This window comes from Balaenoptera acutorostrata, chromosome 9 (genome assembly GCF_949987535.1).
Source record: "Balaenoptera acutorostrata chromosome 9, mBalAcu1.1, whole genome shotgun sequence".
Taxonomy (NCBI): Eukaryota; Metazoa; Chordata; class Mammalia; order Artiodactyla; family Balaenopteridae; genus Balaenoptera; species Balaenoptera acutorostrata.
The window spans coordinates 47,258,118-47,275,792 of NC_080072.1; the positions used below are offsets into that span (position 1 = coordinate 47,258,118).

The 17,675-nt window shown below is 34.7% G+C and overlaps 1 protein-coding gene across 1 annotated transcript in view; it reads left to right on the forward strand.

The window, feature by feature from the left end:
* The window catches only part of SBF2 (SET binding factor 2), a 481,484-nt gene that overhangs the window by 280,412 nt on the left and 183,397 nt on the right, over positions 1-17,675 (forward strand). The window contains exons 14-16 of the mRNA XM_057553258.1: positions 4,657-4,861; positions 10,516-10,625; positions 12,003-12,152. Coding sequence (XP_057409241.1) covers positions 4,657-4,861; positions 10,516-10,625; positions 12,003-12,152 — 465 coding nt within the window. The remainder of the gene's footprint in view (positions 1-4,656; positions 4,862-10,515; positions 10,626-12,002; positions 12,153-17,675) is intronic.

The window sequence follows — 17,675 nt, forward strand, 5'->3', positions numbered from 1 at the left end:
TCTTGAAAATCATTATCCAACTTTAAAATTCCCTAGTACATTTTGCCAGCTTTCTTGTTGCTTTGGACAGAATTATGTTCACCATAAGTATGTAGTTGTCTAAATCCTTGGTTATTACTTTATATTTGCACTTCTCTAAAATCAAAGATGAATATTTGGCTGCTTTTTTGTCCTGTTGGAAAATAATGCATTTCCTTATTTCAACACGGAGATTCAACAATGAAATTGGGCTGCGGTTTTTAATGAGCTCAGTAATCTTCAAGGGACTGATCTAAACGCATTTGGAGTTACAAATAATAGCATGTTTCCAAGAACATGCAGAGTTCAACGAGCCTTAAAATGTCTCTCATTTCTGCTATCTTCTCAAAAGTCATTATGTGACTAAGGTGGGTGTGAGGTGGTGAATGTGGTCCTTTATATTTACCATACTGCCCGCTAGAGGGCAGCAGCGTACAGATACGGCCGCCAGAAAACCAAATAGTACGGAGATCTTGGACCATGAGCCTTTTTTGAATTTTCTAAACACAGTTGAATATATTATCATTTAGTAACTTTAACCCATAATCTGAATTTTTATGAAGACTATCTGTACAGCTAAAGGATAGCCTCAGCTTTGAACTCTGTTTTTAAATCATTTTTTAGAATGCTTATTATTCTGAATTGTGTATGGATTTGGTTTACAATATTTCAAATTGCTTATGAGAAAAAAAATACTATTAGTGACAGATAGCTATATCTTTTCTTTAATAAGTGATTTTTATTTAAACCCTCATTGAGTACTATTATTGTTGTCATTGTTGTTAAAATGTAAGTAGCTGGTGATATGATGGGAACCCTGGGAGAAAGAGGTGGTTTTAGTTTCAGAGGCATGGTGTCATGCCATAGAATATGCAGTGACTAAACATTTTTCAAATGAATATAGACTTTTGGAAAAGAGCTTTCAGATTTATTCTGGGGAAGTGTGTGTGTGTGTGTGTGTGTGTGTGTGTGTGTGTGTGTGTGTGCGCGTGCGTGTGTGTGTGTGTGTGTGTGTGTGTGTTGTAAAGCTTTCCTATAACAACTTGTTCCACCGTCACAAGAACCTTGTGAAGTAGATACTATATTATTATCTTCCTTACAGATGAGGAAACTAAAACCCAAGTGGTAAGAGAATTGATACTGTACCGGGTCACGCTACTAGTGAGTGGCTAAGCTAGGATTTGACCCAGGCAGTCTGATATCAGAGACCATGAGCTAAAAATACTTTGTTGTATTACCTTCTCTCATTGAATTGTCTAACTTTTCCTTCTGAATTATAGTGCTTCCTGTCTCTGTCACATTTTCACATATAGTCCTGCTTCTGGGCTTCTCTATTCCATTAGTCCTTTAACCCTTCAGTGACACCAATTACCATACTGTATTAATTATTAAAGGTTTGCATAAATTTTGATATCTGGAAAGTCTGACTTCTCTATTTACTCTTCTTCAGAATTGCCTTGACTATTTTTGGATCTTTCATCTTCCTTATAAAGTTTAGGATGAACCCGTAACATTACAGAATTTTGATTAGAAGCAATCAATATGTGTATTTTTATTTTTCTAAACCACCTTAAGTCATTTTTGGAGCAAGAGAGAAGAATATATAGTAAGAGAGAGGGAGAGAAAATATACTAGAAAAGATACTGGCATCACTAAGAAGATTTCTACTTTTATTTTTCCACTTTTTAAAATTTGTTTTAATGAATATTATTTACATAATAGGAAGTATATTTAAAGTTTTTATTTTATTATAAAGAAAATAAGTATAGATAGAAATGGAAGTAGTGAAGAATGTACTTTAAATAATTCAAAACTCAAAATCCACATGAATTACCTCCCCCTCCTGAAAGAAATATCTGCCCAATGGGTTTTAGAAAGTTGATATTTATAACTTTTGAGAAGACAAGGTATCTTAGATATTGTGCCTAAAGAACAGAGAAAAAACATACTGCTTTTGGAAAAGGGCAGTTTCAGAAACTCTGGACCAGTGATATTGGTGTTAATCCAGGTGTAATTTTAGAACAGTTTTTTCAACATATAGTTTAGAAAGTGGTGATTGTGAAGACTTGGCCTAGGAATTTATTTATTTTTTCCTGTGTTTGCTAACGATATAAGGGGAAAATACAAAGTGTGTATGAGGGCCACTTTGGCAAGAACAAGTTTTCAATCTGGTTTCACCTTCTCAGGAACCTTTTAAGAAAAGCATAAGTATAGTCATACCTCAGAGATATTGTGGGTTCAGTTCCAGACCACTGCAATAAAGTGAATATCACAATAAAATGAGTCACACGAATTTTTTGGTTTCCCAGTGCATATAAAAGTTGTGTTTACACTGTACTGTAGTCTTTTAAGTGTGCAATAGTATTTGTGTCTAAAAAAACAATGTACATGCCTTAATTTAAAAATTATTTTTTGCTAAAAAATGCTAACCATCATCTGAGCCTTCAGCAAGTCATAATCTTTTTGTAATAATAACATCAAAGATCCCTGACCACAGATCACCATAACAAATATAATAATGATGAAAAGTTTGAAATATTGTGAGAATTACCAAAACATGACATAGAGACACAAAGTGAGCAAATACTGTTGGAAAAAATGGTGCCAGTAGACTTGTTCGACACAGGGTTGCCACAGACCTTCAATTTGTAAAAAACCTAGTATCTACGAAGCACAATAAAGTGAAGTGCAATAAAACAAGGTATGCCTGTATATACTTAGGCAAAGTTATTTATCCAGCATCACATAATGATCAGAGCAAAAACTAGAACCCAGGCTTTTGATACTTAAAGGAGTATTATTTCCATTGTATTGCTGAGATATGCTCCCTATATCATCTGCTGTGGTCCAACCTTTCCTTTTCTGGGTCTGGGTCAAATAACCAAAAAGAATTGTGGGGAGCAGCTCTGGCAGATGATAAGAGTTGGCCATTTTAACTGTCCAGAGAATGTATAGGGCAGTATTGAGCCTAATGTACAACGTGAATAACAGAGGTTCAGGAGGAAAAAGAAATTTTCTGGTTGCAAAGAAGAATAAATGCAATTGGTCTAAGAATGATTGTATAGCAGCCTTCTTTAGAGAACTTTGTAAAAAGGATGGATTCCACTCTGCCCGTAGTATTTGAAATATAATTCTACTTAAGTCGTAGCTGGATAAAAGTCCATGACAGCCCTAAGGGTCTATGAAAATATTAGCTGACACAATTAATTTAATTACTGCAATGCTAATATGTGTTCAACATTGTGTCCCACTCATTAGGATACAGTAGGAAGTAGTTTAGGGTGCCTGCTATGTGCCAGGCAGTTTCTAGATGCAATATGTATACAGCAGAGGATTAAAAAATAGTTTTTAATTGATCAAAATGTCTGTCCTCTTGAGTTTCATTTTAATGAGAAAAGGATAGACAATAAACAAGTTAAATAGAATTTATAGTATGTGAGAAGGTGACAAAGAAAATATAGTAAGGGGGATAGGGACTGTGTTGGGGGGTATCATTTTAGATAGGGTGGCCACGAAAGGTGGCATTTGAGCAAAGACATGCAGGAAAAGAGAGAGGGTGCTGTACAAATTGGTGGGAGACAGGCATTCCAGGCAGAGGGAACAGTTAAGTGTAAAGACTTTGAGGCAGGAATTAGAAGGCCTGTGTAGCAGGAGCAGAATGAATGAAGGAAACAGTAGTAGGGCACAGTCATATAGAGAAGCCAGATCTTGTAAATTATTGTAAGGACTTTTGGTTTTACTCTGAATGAGATGAAGAGCTATTTGAATGAACAGAGTAGTTAGGTGATGATTTGACATACTTTAACTAGATCACTCTGTCTGCAGTGTTAAAAATAGAGTGAGGGTAGGAGCAAAGGGTGGAGCAGGGAGACTGGTTAAGAGACTGTTTTGTAGCAACATGAGAGATATTGGCTTGAACCAAGATGTATTGAAAAGTGGTCAGGTTATAAACATATTTTAAAGGCAAAGTGTAAAAGGTTTGCAGAGGAATGGATAATTTGGTATTAGAGAAAGGCATTAATGATTAAGCTGTTCACCGGAGTGACTGGAAAAAATAAATATGCCATTTACTGAAGTGGGGAAGACTGTAGAAAGCAGATTTGGAGGAGGTGAATATTAAGTGCTCCATTTTGGACTTATATTTACAATGTTATTTTAAATCCAAATGGAAACACTATGTGCAGGTGGTTGAATATACAGGTATGGAGTTCAGGAGGAAGCTCATTTGGAGATAAAAATTTGTGAATCATTGGTGTTTTATGGTTTAAAAATAAGAGACTGGAAGTTATCACCAAGAAAGTAAGTGTAAATAGAAAAGTGGCCCATGGTCTGAGCCCTGGGGTATTCACATAGTTAAGAGATTAGGGAGATGAAAAATAAACAAAGATGTAACAAGAAGACCTAGAAACCAAGTGAAGAAAATGTTCCTTGAAGAGGAAAAACAGTGATCAGCTGTATCAGATGCTGCTGGTAAATCATGTAAGAAGTAAGATTCCAATACTCTATATATTTTATGACATATATTTGAATGTATGTACAATGTCTCATCTCTCTGATTTCAGTTTCTGTCTTTCTGGCTGACAATCTGCCATTGTTCTTTTAACTTTGGAATCATTTTACGTATGTTTGATATCGCAGGAAAATCCAAACCCTCATATGGCGTTTCAGAAAGTTCCACGTCCAACAGAAGGATCCCACTTGCGAGTTCATATTCTTCCTTTCCCAAAGATTAATGAAACTCGGGTACAGGAATTAATACAGGAAAATCTTGCCAAGAACCAGAATGCACCTCCTGCTTCAAGAGTGGAAAAGAAATGTGTTGTGCCCGCAGGTCCGCCTGTTGGTATGTATTTGTCCATTTGTTTGTTTTAAAACTAAACCTTTTGAGGACTTCCCTGGTGGTCCAGTGGTAAAGAATCCACCTTCCAATGCAGAGGACGTGGGTTCGATCCCTGGTCGCAGAACTGGGATCCCACATGTCACAGGGCAGCTAAGCCCGTGCGCCACAACTACTGAGCTTGCGCGCCACAACTACTGAGCTCGCGTGCCTCAATGAGAGAGCCCAAGTGCCGCAAACTACAGAGCCCATGTGCTCTGGAACCCCTGCGCCACAACTACAGAGCCCACGCACCCTGGAGCCTGTGTGCCACAACTAGAGAGAGAAAACCTGAATGCCACAAGTAGAGAGAAGCCCGTGCACTACAACGAAGAGCCTGCATGCCGCATTGAAAGATCCCGCATGCCGCAACAAAGATCCCATGTGCTGCCACTAAGACCCGATGCAACCAAAAATAAATAAAAATAAATAATAAATAAATCTTAAAAGGAAAAAAGTAAACCTTTTATCAGGATATAAGACACAAAAACAGAAGTGCACGGCTTGATGAGTTTTCACAAAGTGAACAAATTCATGTAACCAGAATCAGCACTATCAATACCTAGAAACACTTTTCCATTCAGTACCCCTCACAGGGTAACCATTAGCCGAACTGCTCCTACTGTGGAATCTTCTCTTTTTTAAAAACAGCTATATTGAGATGTAATTCACATACCATAAAATTCACCCATTTAAAGTGTGCAATTCAGGATTTCCCTGGTGGCACAGTGTTTAAGAATCCGCCTGCCAATGCAGGGGACACGGGTTCGGGCCCTGGTCCGGGAAGATCCCACATGCCGCGGAGCAACTAAGCCCATGCGCCACAACTACTGAGCCTGCGCTCTAGAGCCCGAAAGCCACAACTACTGAGCCCATGTGCCACACCTAATGAAGCCCGCGCACCTAGAGCCCATGCTCTGCAACAAGAGAAGCCTCCGCAATGAGAAGCCCACGCACTGCAACGAGGAGTAGCCCCTGCTCACCGCAACTAGAGAAAGCCCACGCGCAGCAGCGAAGACCCAACCCAGCCAAGGAAAAAAAAAAAAGTGTGCAATTCAGTGGTTTTTAGTATCTTCACAGAGTGCGTTTTCACTGTCTAATTTCAAACATTTTCATTCCTCCAAATAGAAACACCGATAGCCATTAGCAGTTACTCCCCACCCCCACCCCCAAAACCACTCCTTCCCCAGCTTTAGGCGGTAATCTACTTCCTGTCTTTATAGATTTGCCTATTCTGGATATTTTATATAAATGGAATTGTACAATATGTGATCTTTTGTGATTGGCTTCTTTCATGGAGCATAATATTTTCAAGGTTCATCCATGTAGCATATATAGTACTTCATTGCTTTTTGTGGCTGAATAATATTCCATTGTATGAGTATGTATCACATCTTGTTATCCATATATCAGTTGATGGACATTTAGGTTGTTTCTACTTTTTGGCTACTAATAATAATAGTGCTGCTGCGAGCATTCATGTGTAAGTTTTTGTGTGGACATACGTTTTCAGTTCTCTCAGGTATATACCTAGGAGTGGAACTGTCGGGTTATATGATAAGCCTGTGTTTAATGTTTTGAGGAACTGCCAGGCTATTTTCCAAAACAACCACACTATTTTACATTCCTACCAGCAATGTATGGGCATTCTGGTTTCTCCACATCTACTAATGTAGAGTATCTTCTCATGTGCTTATTGGCCATCTTTATATCTTCTCTGGAAAAAAATGTGTCCTCTGTTCAGATCCTTTGCCCATTTTTATTTTTATTTTTTTAAATTAATTAATTAATTTATTTATTTATTTTTGGCTGTGTTGGGTCTTCGTTTCTGTGCGAGGGCTTTCTCTAGTTGTGGCAAGCGGGGGCCACTCTTCATTGCGGTGCGCGGGCCTCTCACTATCGCGGCCTCTCTTGTTGCGGAGCACAGGCTCCAGACGCGCAGGCTCAGTAATTGTGGCTCACGGGCCCAGTTGCTCCGCGGCATGTGGGATCTTTCCAGACCAGGGCTCGAACCCGTGTCCCCTGCATTGGCAGGCAGATTCTCAACCACTGCGCCACCAGGGAAGCCCTTGCCCATTTTTAAATTGAGCTATTTGTCTTTTTGTTTAAGAAGTCTCTATGTTCTGTATACAAGTCCCTTATGAAACATGTTAATTTGCAAATATTTTTTCCCATTCTCTGCATTGTCTTTTTTTTTTCATTACTGATTTTTATCTCTTCTTTTTCTTCAGCTATTGCGGGAGATGTGTTAAAGTCTCCCATGATAAGTAATAGAATTGCCTAGTTCTCATTTTAGTTCTGTCCATTTTTTCTTTATGTATTTTGAAATTGATTTATTGTATGCAAATATATTTACAAATATTATAGCATCCTGGTGATTGATCCCTTTATCATTATGGAATGTCCTTCTTTGTCCCTAGTAACGCTTCTTGGCATAAAGTGTACTTTGAGTTTTATATAGCTAGACCAGCCTTCCTTAGGTTAGTGTTTGTATGGTTTATCTTTTTTTATTTTTTTATTTTCAAACTCTGGGTCCTTATAATTAAGGTATGCCTCTTGTAAGCAACATGTGGGGGGTTATTTTAGCCAGTTTGACTATTGTAGTATATTACTTGTATTTAGCTCATTTATATAAATATAATTACTCGTACAGTAATGGCTTTAATATAATTTACTGGGTTGTTTTTTCTATTTGATCCTCGTGTTTTACATTTTCCCCTGCTTTCTTTCATTCTTTTGGATTAATAAACTATTTTTTATTCCATAATTTATATCTGTTAACTTGTTATTTATATACTTTTACTGTTCTTTTAGAGGTTTACCTCAGGACTATAGCATACATCCACTTTTGTCTGTTCAGCTCTCACCAGAAACTTTGCTGGTCAACCTGGCCATCTGCCGGAATCAAGCCCAGATTCTCAGCTTCCTATCTGTACTCAATATTGGCAAATCTCTTAGGGAAAAAGTGGATGTGCTTGTTAACTTACCTCTTTGGTCTTTTCCTTTCTCTGGAATTTTAGGTCCTCTAATCCTTGTGCTTCTGTAGCACTCTGATATATTTAAATAGATGGCTTTTGCATTTTATCTTACTTTTATAATTGTTCCTGGTGGGAGTTCTGGTTTGTTACAAACTGTTCCATCATACTTGGAAGTGTGTAATTTTATTATTAAAATTCCAGGATAATAATATATTAATTATTTATGTTTAATTATTTATTAATTATTTATGTTGTTTATGTTGTAATGTTAATAATTTATGTATCTTAACATTTATGTTATATAGTAATGTTAATATTACTTATTATTTATTATTTACTTAATAATGTTAATTTGCTATTATTTCCCTAAGTATTAACAGCTTTTACTTAAGTGTTGATTGTACTTTCACACAGAGAAGAGATGGAGGAGAAGTAGACATGTTAGGGTAGTTATTTTTTGAAGGGTTTGGTCATTTAACTTTAGTATCCATGAGCTAGTTGAATGCTTTCTTTAAATACCCACATGAACAGATTAGAAGTTGGTTTAAATTTTAATTTGCTTGAATTGTAGCCTTGTCTCAATATTGTTTTTGTATAATCTCTTTACTTTCTTCATTTTCAATCATCAAATTCTTTTTTTAGATGCATATGGAATGTCTCATTGTAGTCAGTCAGAGAGGTACACATGACTCAGTATTTGTCCCTGCATGCACTTCCTGTAAAACCAGAATGAATGAATGAATGAACAAACGAACGAATGAACGATGAATGAATGAGTGAAAGACGAATACAGGGACCTCTGTCCAACTTTCTGGTTCATTTGAGCTGATCAGAATTAGGATTTCCCTTGTATTAAAATTAAAAGGTCTGAATGTTTCATTTTACATGATACCCATTTAATATGAATGTAGAATTGCTCTGTCACTTTAAGAGCCATTCACATTTTGAGAGGTTAATTAGTTTCCAGCTATTCCTCAGAGGGGCCAGAGTGATGATGAACACTATTCAAATGCTATTTCAAATGCTAGAAATAGCATTTGAAAGCCAAAGCCTTGGGAAGGAAGCCCTGGGAGGTCAAATACCCATAAACCAGAGTTGTTATCAAATGTTAGAAAGCTAGTATTAGAATGCCACAACTGGGGATTTGGCCAATGCCTGATACATCAGTAACTCTAAGTGAAGAACTTTCTTCTGGGAATGAACTAAGTCATAGTCTCCAAAGGAAAATAATAATTCCCAGATGGTAAACAGATTCATTTTAAGAAAATGTGGGGTTTTTAATGGTTCATCCTAAAGAAAATTTAAAATGCTGCTAAAAAGATTTTAGAATTAAAATTTTATAAACATAGGTTAAAGATGTTACTCTCTCAATAAAGCATGTGGTCTTATTTGGAGACTAAGAAGTTTTCTACTCTAAATATAGATCAATTTCAATTTCAGTCTATGCCACTGATCTACACATGTGGGAAGCACCAGAGTGCAAAATTAAGAATGCACATTTCAGACAGAAAAGTCATATGAAATAATCTGTTTTACAGTCATGGTCATTAATGTTAATCTTACATGATTTTAAGTGATTTCAAGAAAACTATAGTAAAAACCAAGTAAGACTGATTTCCTGATTCTGATAAAGCACTGTAGTTATGTAAGATATCACCATGGGGGAAGGTGATAATTGCATGGATCTTCTCTGTACTAATTTGCAACTTTTTGTAAGCTTATAATTATTTCAAGAGTTTTAAAAGTTTAAAAAATTATTTGAAGGATATAAAGTTTCATATTGATGAAATGAAAGGAATGCTAAGAGTAAGACATGGTGGTCTTTCTTGTTAGGTAAGAGCAGCCATAAAATATAAGGCTTAAGAATTATTGATACTACCTCATTTGTACAAATTATATAGTGTAGTTCTTTGTGAAATTATACTTTTTATTTGACAAATACTGCTTTAATTTATATCTTTCTAATATTCTTTTAATAAGTTAAATTTATTTTAAGTAATTTAAGCCTATGTAGTACACTAGAATTATCCAACCTTGTAAAGTTGACAGGTACTAAGTTCACAGAACTGAGAAGTGACTCTCCCAAATTTGTATAGCAATTCTTTGGCCATGATCATTTCTCTTTGTGTGCAATGCTTCTTCAGGTCACCTGTACTCAGATTTGCAGAACCTAATTTTTTGTGGTATGTGGTTTTTCTTTGGTAATATGTTAGAAATGTCAACTTCTTTTTCTGTTAGTAGTCAGTCCTCTTACATATGAGTGTTAGCTATTTTTGTCATGATCTTGTACGCAAAACATTTTTTATCTGTTTGTTTACAATTAAAGGAAAAATTATTACCTTTGCTTAATAAAATTTTACTGAGCAATGTAAATGTGAATTAATTTGCATAAGAGTTAAGTACAGTGTTAGAATCTATCCTGTGAAATTATCCTAAATAACCCATTGACTAGCCTGCCACTTCACAACCTAAAAATGTAATCAAAGTGAGGAAATGAAATACTTTCAGTGTCATGTAACAAGGGAAAAAAAACGCTTAAGTGTTGGTCATGTAAACAGAGTCATAAACTGTAAACAGTAATATTCCCCTTTTGTAATTGCTGAAGGAGTTTAATTTGTGTTTTCCTTATACTCCCTTTACTAGTTTCAATAATGGATAAGGTGACAACAGTTTTCAACAGTGCACAGAGATTGGAAGTTGTTAGAAACTGCATCTCATTCATATTTGAAAATAAAACATTGGAGACTGAAAAGGTAATAAAATGCCATCTTTCCCAAGTAAGCATTCATCACATCCCTTTCAGATTTCTATGTTTAGCTTGCCTACTGACCGCTCCTCTGATTCAATCCCTTTTCCTTATAAAGTATCCTTTCATTGTTTTGATCATTTTAAATGAACAGTGTCTAAGATTTAAAATCTTAGCCAAGCCTAATTATATGGCAACCAGAGAAGTATTGATAGTCATTTTCCCCCCCCTGGAACTTTTAAACATTGTTCATTAATTCTATTTTGGCATATTACTTAGAAACTTAACATTTAAAATATAATTATATTTATTACAAAGAATCTAGTTACAACAAGTAATGAATTATAAAAATTGTGGTATTCATTTAAATGTGCCTTGTTAAAGCACATTTTCTTGCCTTCTTTAATAAAACATACTAAATATATGTAACCTTTCCTTAGTGATTCGTCATAATTCTGAACATTTATTACAAGGGGCTAGTAAAACATGTAAAATAAAGTTTTTACCCTTGCACTAAATGACCTCAAGCCTCTTTATATTTTCAGTGTTTTTGGTATCCATTTTTTTCTTATGGTTGAAGTGTTACAGACTTTCTTTTGCTTCTCTTGCTTTCAGCTTTCACAGCCTATTTCCTGTACCCGTTGTAACAATATTAGGTCCCTCTACTCTCAGTCTTCTTCTCTTCCTTCTTATTTGCCCCTTTGTTCTCATTTTAGGTTTTCAAAGTTAAATTATTACTTTATGTAAAGAAAATTAATTCAGCCCTAAAGGTGAAATGGAAGACGCGTTCTTGTGATGAACGGTGATGAAGTGAAAGAGTTTTAGTACATACACCTAGAGATATCTGTTTGTTGCTCTGAGTTTTTTTCCTTCTTAATTATGCTTTTGAAATAAGAAGAAATTGTAGAATTTTCCAGTCATAAATTAAAACTGAGTAGTGATTAAGTTGCTAATCACTTTAAAAGTATAAAATCACCAATGATTCTTGTCATTTTAATTTTTCCTTCTGTTCTTGCCATGGAGATGTGACCAGTTATTGAAAGAATGTGTCTAAGTGTCTGTGGTTTTGACTCATAGTCTGAAGCAACAGTTAATTTGGTGACCAAAATTTTGATGAGTTTTTTTTTAATGAAGTTTAATGTTTTTAAATATATCACATAAACTAGTCCTACTTATTTTCATGCTGCCTTACAAATAAAAAAATCACTATAAATCCATCTGTTTACAGCTGTCCTTAACAGTACATCAACTCTTTTCTAGCAGTTTAATTCTACTAATAACTCTGTTAAATGATTTATAGGATACACGTGAGTTTTCAGCGTGATTGAAAGTTACGTTTTTTCCAGTGGTACCTTTTGTTCATGTCTTCCTCTCTTGTCCTCAGACTCTTCCTGCTGCACTGAGAGCCCTTAAAGGAAAGGCAGCAAGACAGTGTCTCACTGATGAGCTGGGTTTACATGTTCAGCAAAACCGGGCAATATTAGACCATCAACAGTTCGACTACATAATAAGGATGATGAACTGTACTCTACAGGTAACTTTTAGTTCTTTCAGATTATCCTTCTTATTTGAGAATACTTTTTATTTTTCCAGGCGATTCAGTAATTACCAATATATCAGGTTCTTGAGCCTTCTGCACCTAATAGGATGAAAAGCCAATATCCATACCATTTCTGTCAGAAACACTTATGTATTACTTGGCATAAATATTAAGAGTTTTTTATTCTGTCTTTGTTTTTTCTTGAAAAATATTAGGTTATTTTACTAGTTCTATAAGCAAGCTTTCAGAAAATGAAAAGTCACCTTTAAAACGTTCAGTTGTATATTACTTAATGTCTGTATTCATGTCAGCCCTTTTCAGTCAGTTTTCAGTTGTACTATTAAAGCAGAGGGCAATGAATGGTGGGTAATCCAAATGATAAATGAATTACTCAGTTAAGTGTTTACTAAGTACTTTGTGTAGGTAAAGCACAAAAAAAATATTTCCAGGTGGCTTCAACATACGTGTATTATCTTACAGAGATAAATTTCCCACACAGTCATGAGGACACAGTTTAGGAGAAGCAAATAATCTGATTTCCCTATCCTGTTCCTGTGACATTGGCATCGTATTCTTTGTAGGTGATGCAAAAATTCTTTCTTAAACTTTTTGCACAAAGAGAAAAATGTGATTAAATATTAAGATTTCAAAGACTATCTGTCGGACTCCAGAGAAACTGAGTAAAATGCATGTTAAATTCTGGTAGATTGGAAAGTGAGAATTACAGGGTATAATTAATAATAACATTTGTGGATGAAAGAAGGCCTAAAGAAATGGAAAGATATACCATGTTCATGGATTGGAAGACTCAGTATTATAAAGATATCAGTTCTCCCGAAAATAATCTATAGAGTTACTGCAATTCCCATCAGAATCCCAACAGAAAGAGCAAAAGTCTGAGAATTACCAACATACTCCTAAAACAAACGGCAAAGCCTGGGAATTGGCCTTGTCACATATCAAAAATTAGTTTAAAAGAAGACACACAAATGGCCAAAAGGTAAGTGAAAATGTGCTCCATGTCACTAATCATCAGGAAAATGCAAATCAAAATCACAAGTTACCACCTCACATCTGTTAGAAAGGCTGTTATCAAAGACACAAGGGATAATAAGTATTGGCAAGGATATGGAGAAAAAGGAACCCTTGTACACTGTCGGTAGGAATGTAAATTGGTATAGCCACTATAAAAAATAGTACAGAGATTCCTCAAAAAATTAAAAATAGAACCATACCATATGATCCAGCAGTTCCACTCTGGGTATATCCAAAGGAAATGAAAACAGGCTATTGAAGAAGTATCTGCACTCCCATGTTCACTGCAGCATTAGTCACAATAGCCAAGATGTGGAAATAACCTAAATGTCCATCAGTGGATACATGGATAAAGAAGATGTGGTATATATACACAGTACAGTGCAATATTATTCAGCCATGAGAAAGGAGGAAATTCTACCACTTGCAATAATGTGGATGAACCTTGAAGGCATTCTGCCAAGTGAAATAAGCCAGACAGAGAAAGACAAATACTGCATGGTATTATATGTGGAACCTTAAAAAAAAAAAAAGGTCAGACTCTTAGAAACAGAGTAGAAAATGGTTGCCAGGGGCTGAGAGGTGGAAGAAATAGGGAGAGGTCGATAAGTGGTACAAACTTTTAGCTATAAGGTGAATAAGGCCTGAGGATCTGATGTACAACATGGGGACTACAATTGGTAACACTTTATTATATAACTGAAATTGCTAAAAGAGTTGAACTTAAATGTTTTCACCAAAAAAAAAAAAACAACAGATAAATATGTAAGGAGAGGTGTCATTTAACTGAGTTGTGGGAATCCTTTCACGATGTATACATATATCAAATCACCTCAGTGCACACTTTAACGATCTTACCATTTTACTTGTCAGTTATACCTCAACAACACTTAAGAAATTTTTTAATTAGTTTAAAATTGTAGTCATTAAAATGACAGTGTGTGGCACAATCATAAACAAATTGGCCAGTAGAGCAGAATTTAGAGTTTATAAACAGATGTACACATGTTTGGAAATGTGATTTATGACAGAGTTGGTGTTTCAGATTAGTGACAAAGAGGTAAAAAATTCAATAACTAGTACTGGGACAATTGGGTGACCATGTACACATAATGAACCATGTACAGGAAAAATGTACCGATACCTCACACTATACACTAAAATCAGTTTTATGTGGATTAAATATTAATACTTAAATACGAAAAGCCAACCTATATAGTCTTTCAAAGAGAATAAATGACATAGCCTTATGACTTTGGGGGAGGGAAAGATTTGTTAAACAAGGTAAAAATAGTGCCACTCTTAAAAGAAAATATTGTTATATACCACTTTTACCTCAGTTAGAAAGAAAGATTGGTAAATTTGACTACATTAAAATTAGAACTTCTTTTCATCAAAAATACCATAAAGAGAATGAAAATGTAAACTTCAGAGTGAGAGATGTTTGCAGAGCATATGACTACCAACTGATTAGTACTCAGATTATAAAAGCTCCTACAAATCAATAAGAAAAAGACAACCCAAATTTTAAATGGGCAAGAGACTTAAAGTATCCCGGAGAAAAGGAAATCCACTTGGATAATTAGTGTATAAATAAAATGACATTTTTTAAAAAGATGATCTATGTCAATAACTGGAGAAATGTAAATTAAAACCACAATGAGATAGCATTTTACATTCACTGTTTTGTAATAATTGTATAATTGGATAATATTAAGTATTGGTGAAGTTATCGAACAAATGGAGCATGTAAACTCTGCTTGTTAGAGTGTAAAATGGTACAAAGATTTTCTTGTAAAGCTGAATATGAACATATTCTATGACCCAGTGATTCCACTCTTAGAGGAGATCTTACCCACATACACCAAGAGATACGCACAAAAATGTTCATAGGAACATTGTTTGAAATAGCAGGAAACTGGAAACAACTCATGCCAACCAGCAGTAGAATGTATAGATAAATTGTGCTATTTTCTTATGTTAGAATATTATTTAGCAGAGATAATGAATGAATTGCATCTATAAGGAACAATGTGTATGAATCTTAAAGAAGATAATTTTGTGCAAAAATAAAAGGGCAATTCAATTACAATATGCTTTCATTCATATAAAATTCAAAGCATGTAATATATTATTTAGAGTTATTTAAGTTAGGGATAGAATATATGTGTTAAAACTAAAAAGAAAAGCAATGTGTACATATATTAAAACATCACATTGTATACTCTAATTTTATCTGTCAAATGCACCTCAATAAATCTGGGAAAAAAGAAAATCAAGGGATAATAAGCAAAATATTGAAGAAAATTACCTCTGGGAGACAGAGGGGAAGGACATGAACATAGAGATCTTCAAAGGTAATGGTAATACTCTATTTCTCAAACTATGTATATGGGTGTTAATTGTATCGTTATTATTTATAATCTTATAACTTATACACATTAATGTCTTAGGGTACTACTGTTACAGTTTTTTGCAGGGCATATTTATCTTTTAAAACCCATTTCAAGTGATACCTTTTTCAGAAATTCTAACTTAAAATCTAGCATCAAAAATGTAATCTTGTTTAAGCAAATTGGCAAGATAGGAGATGATTCACCTTTACTGGAAATACATTCTTACTTTAGAGCATAAGAGACTAGCTGTAATAGTTTATAATAGCAAAAATTGAAAGCATCCTAAATGTTTACCATTTGGATTTTGATTAATCTAATTATGGTAGAACTCTTCTTTGGAATACTGTTCAGTTACTAAATAGAAAGAGGTAGCTCTATAATATGTAGAGCTATAATATGTAGCTCTATAATATGTACCCATATGAAAAAACTTCTGTTATGTATTGCCAGGTGGGCAAAAGGAAGTTACATTAAGTAGATATAATTCTGTTTTTGACCTAAAATTACATATATGTATGTATGTATATCATGGTAAAAATCTGGAAGGATAGTTATACTACATCCTTAATAATGGTTATCTCTGGCATGGATAGAAGAGTTTTGACTTCCATTTAAACTTTTCTCTGCTTGAAACACACACATACACACAAGCATAATTAAATTATATAAAACATATAGCAAGCATATTTTATAACTTAAAAAATGATTCTCATTTTTGTAGGAAGGAAATTATCAGACCTTTATGAGAAGAATAAGACATAATAAATTTACCCTAAAAAAACTCACGTCTTTTACTACTTTTGTTACTTTCTTACAGTTACTTTGGTACTGTCATTATATAGAACAAAGGAATTTGATTAATAGATCAAGGTCACCAGAAGCCATAAAGTTAGGTAATTTCCTGATTCCCCATAACTGGTGATAAAACTACAAAAACTGTTTTAGGGAACTTTTTTCCATTTGTACTTTATGTGCTGTAATTAACTGAAGAACTAAGTTATAAGGCTTTCTCTAAACTTAATTTTAGCATATACTAATTAGTAATTACTTATAGAATAGCCAGGTACCCTTGGGTTACAAAAATATTCCTTTTCATTTGAATAATCATATTCTGGGGGTAAAAAAGCTTGCATTTTTTTTGTTGGTGTTGTTTCCAGATACACCTGTACTGATGAACACTTAATATTTTAGAAGTCACTATTTCATAAATAAATAAAACTATATCCTGTCTTCCTTCCAGCATATGCTGTTGTTTAACATTATAGAGAGGCTCTTTTCAGTTATAAATGGGTTCACATGTGATACTCTTATTTTAATGGGTTATTTATTACCAACTTGGGATTTATTAATATTTATATTCTTGTTGCAACAATGTTACTTGTGGGGATTTAACATGACATTCTGAACATTTTTTACAAAAGCATAGAATGAATTTCAAGGCAGAGAGGCCAAACATCTGTGTTGGTGTTTTAAGATAGAAACATTAAATGAACCAATTTTTAGGTAGTGATTCAGAAACTTTAGTAAATTTTGGTTTTCGTGATCTTGAAGTTATTCTGTCTTTCCTGTCCTCAAGGGAAAATTAAATGGAACATGAGTACTGCCAAGGGGTTATTTTGTTTATCAGGTTCTTTCACTGCCAAGATAATTTTTTAAAGGACTGGTTTATAGAGATTATAGATTATTCCTATGTATCTTCTCATCTCAAATAACTGATCGTATTTTAGGTTTTTTTGTAACTGAGATTACTATAAATCTCTTCAAAAATATCATGGGGCTTCCCTGGTGGCGCAGTGGTTGAGAATCTGCCTGCCAATGCAGGGGACACGGGTTCGAGCCCTGGTCTGGGAAGATCCCACATGCCGCGGAGCAACTAGGCCCATGAGCCACAACTACTGAGCCTGCGCGTCTGGAGCCTGTGCTCCGCAATAAGAGAGGCTGCGATAGTGAGAGGCCCGTGCACCACGATGAAGAGTGGCCCCCGCCTGCCACAACTAGAGAAAGCCCTCGCACAGAAACGAAGACCCAACACAGCCAAAAATAAATAAACAAATAAATATTTAAAAAATAGTGTGGAGAAAAAAAA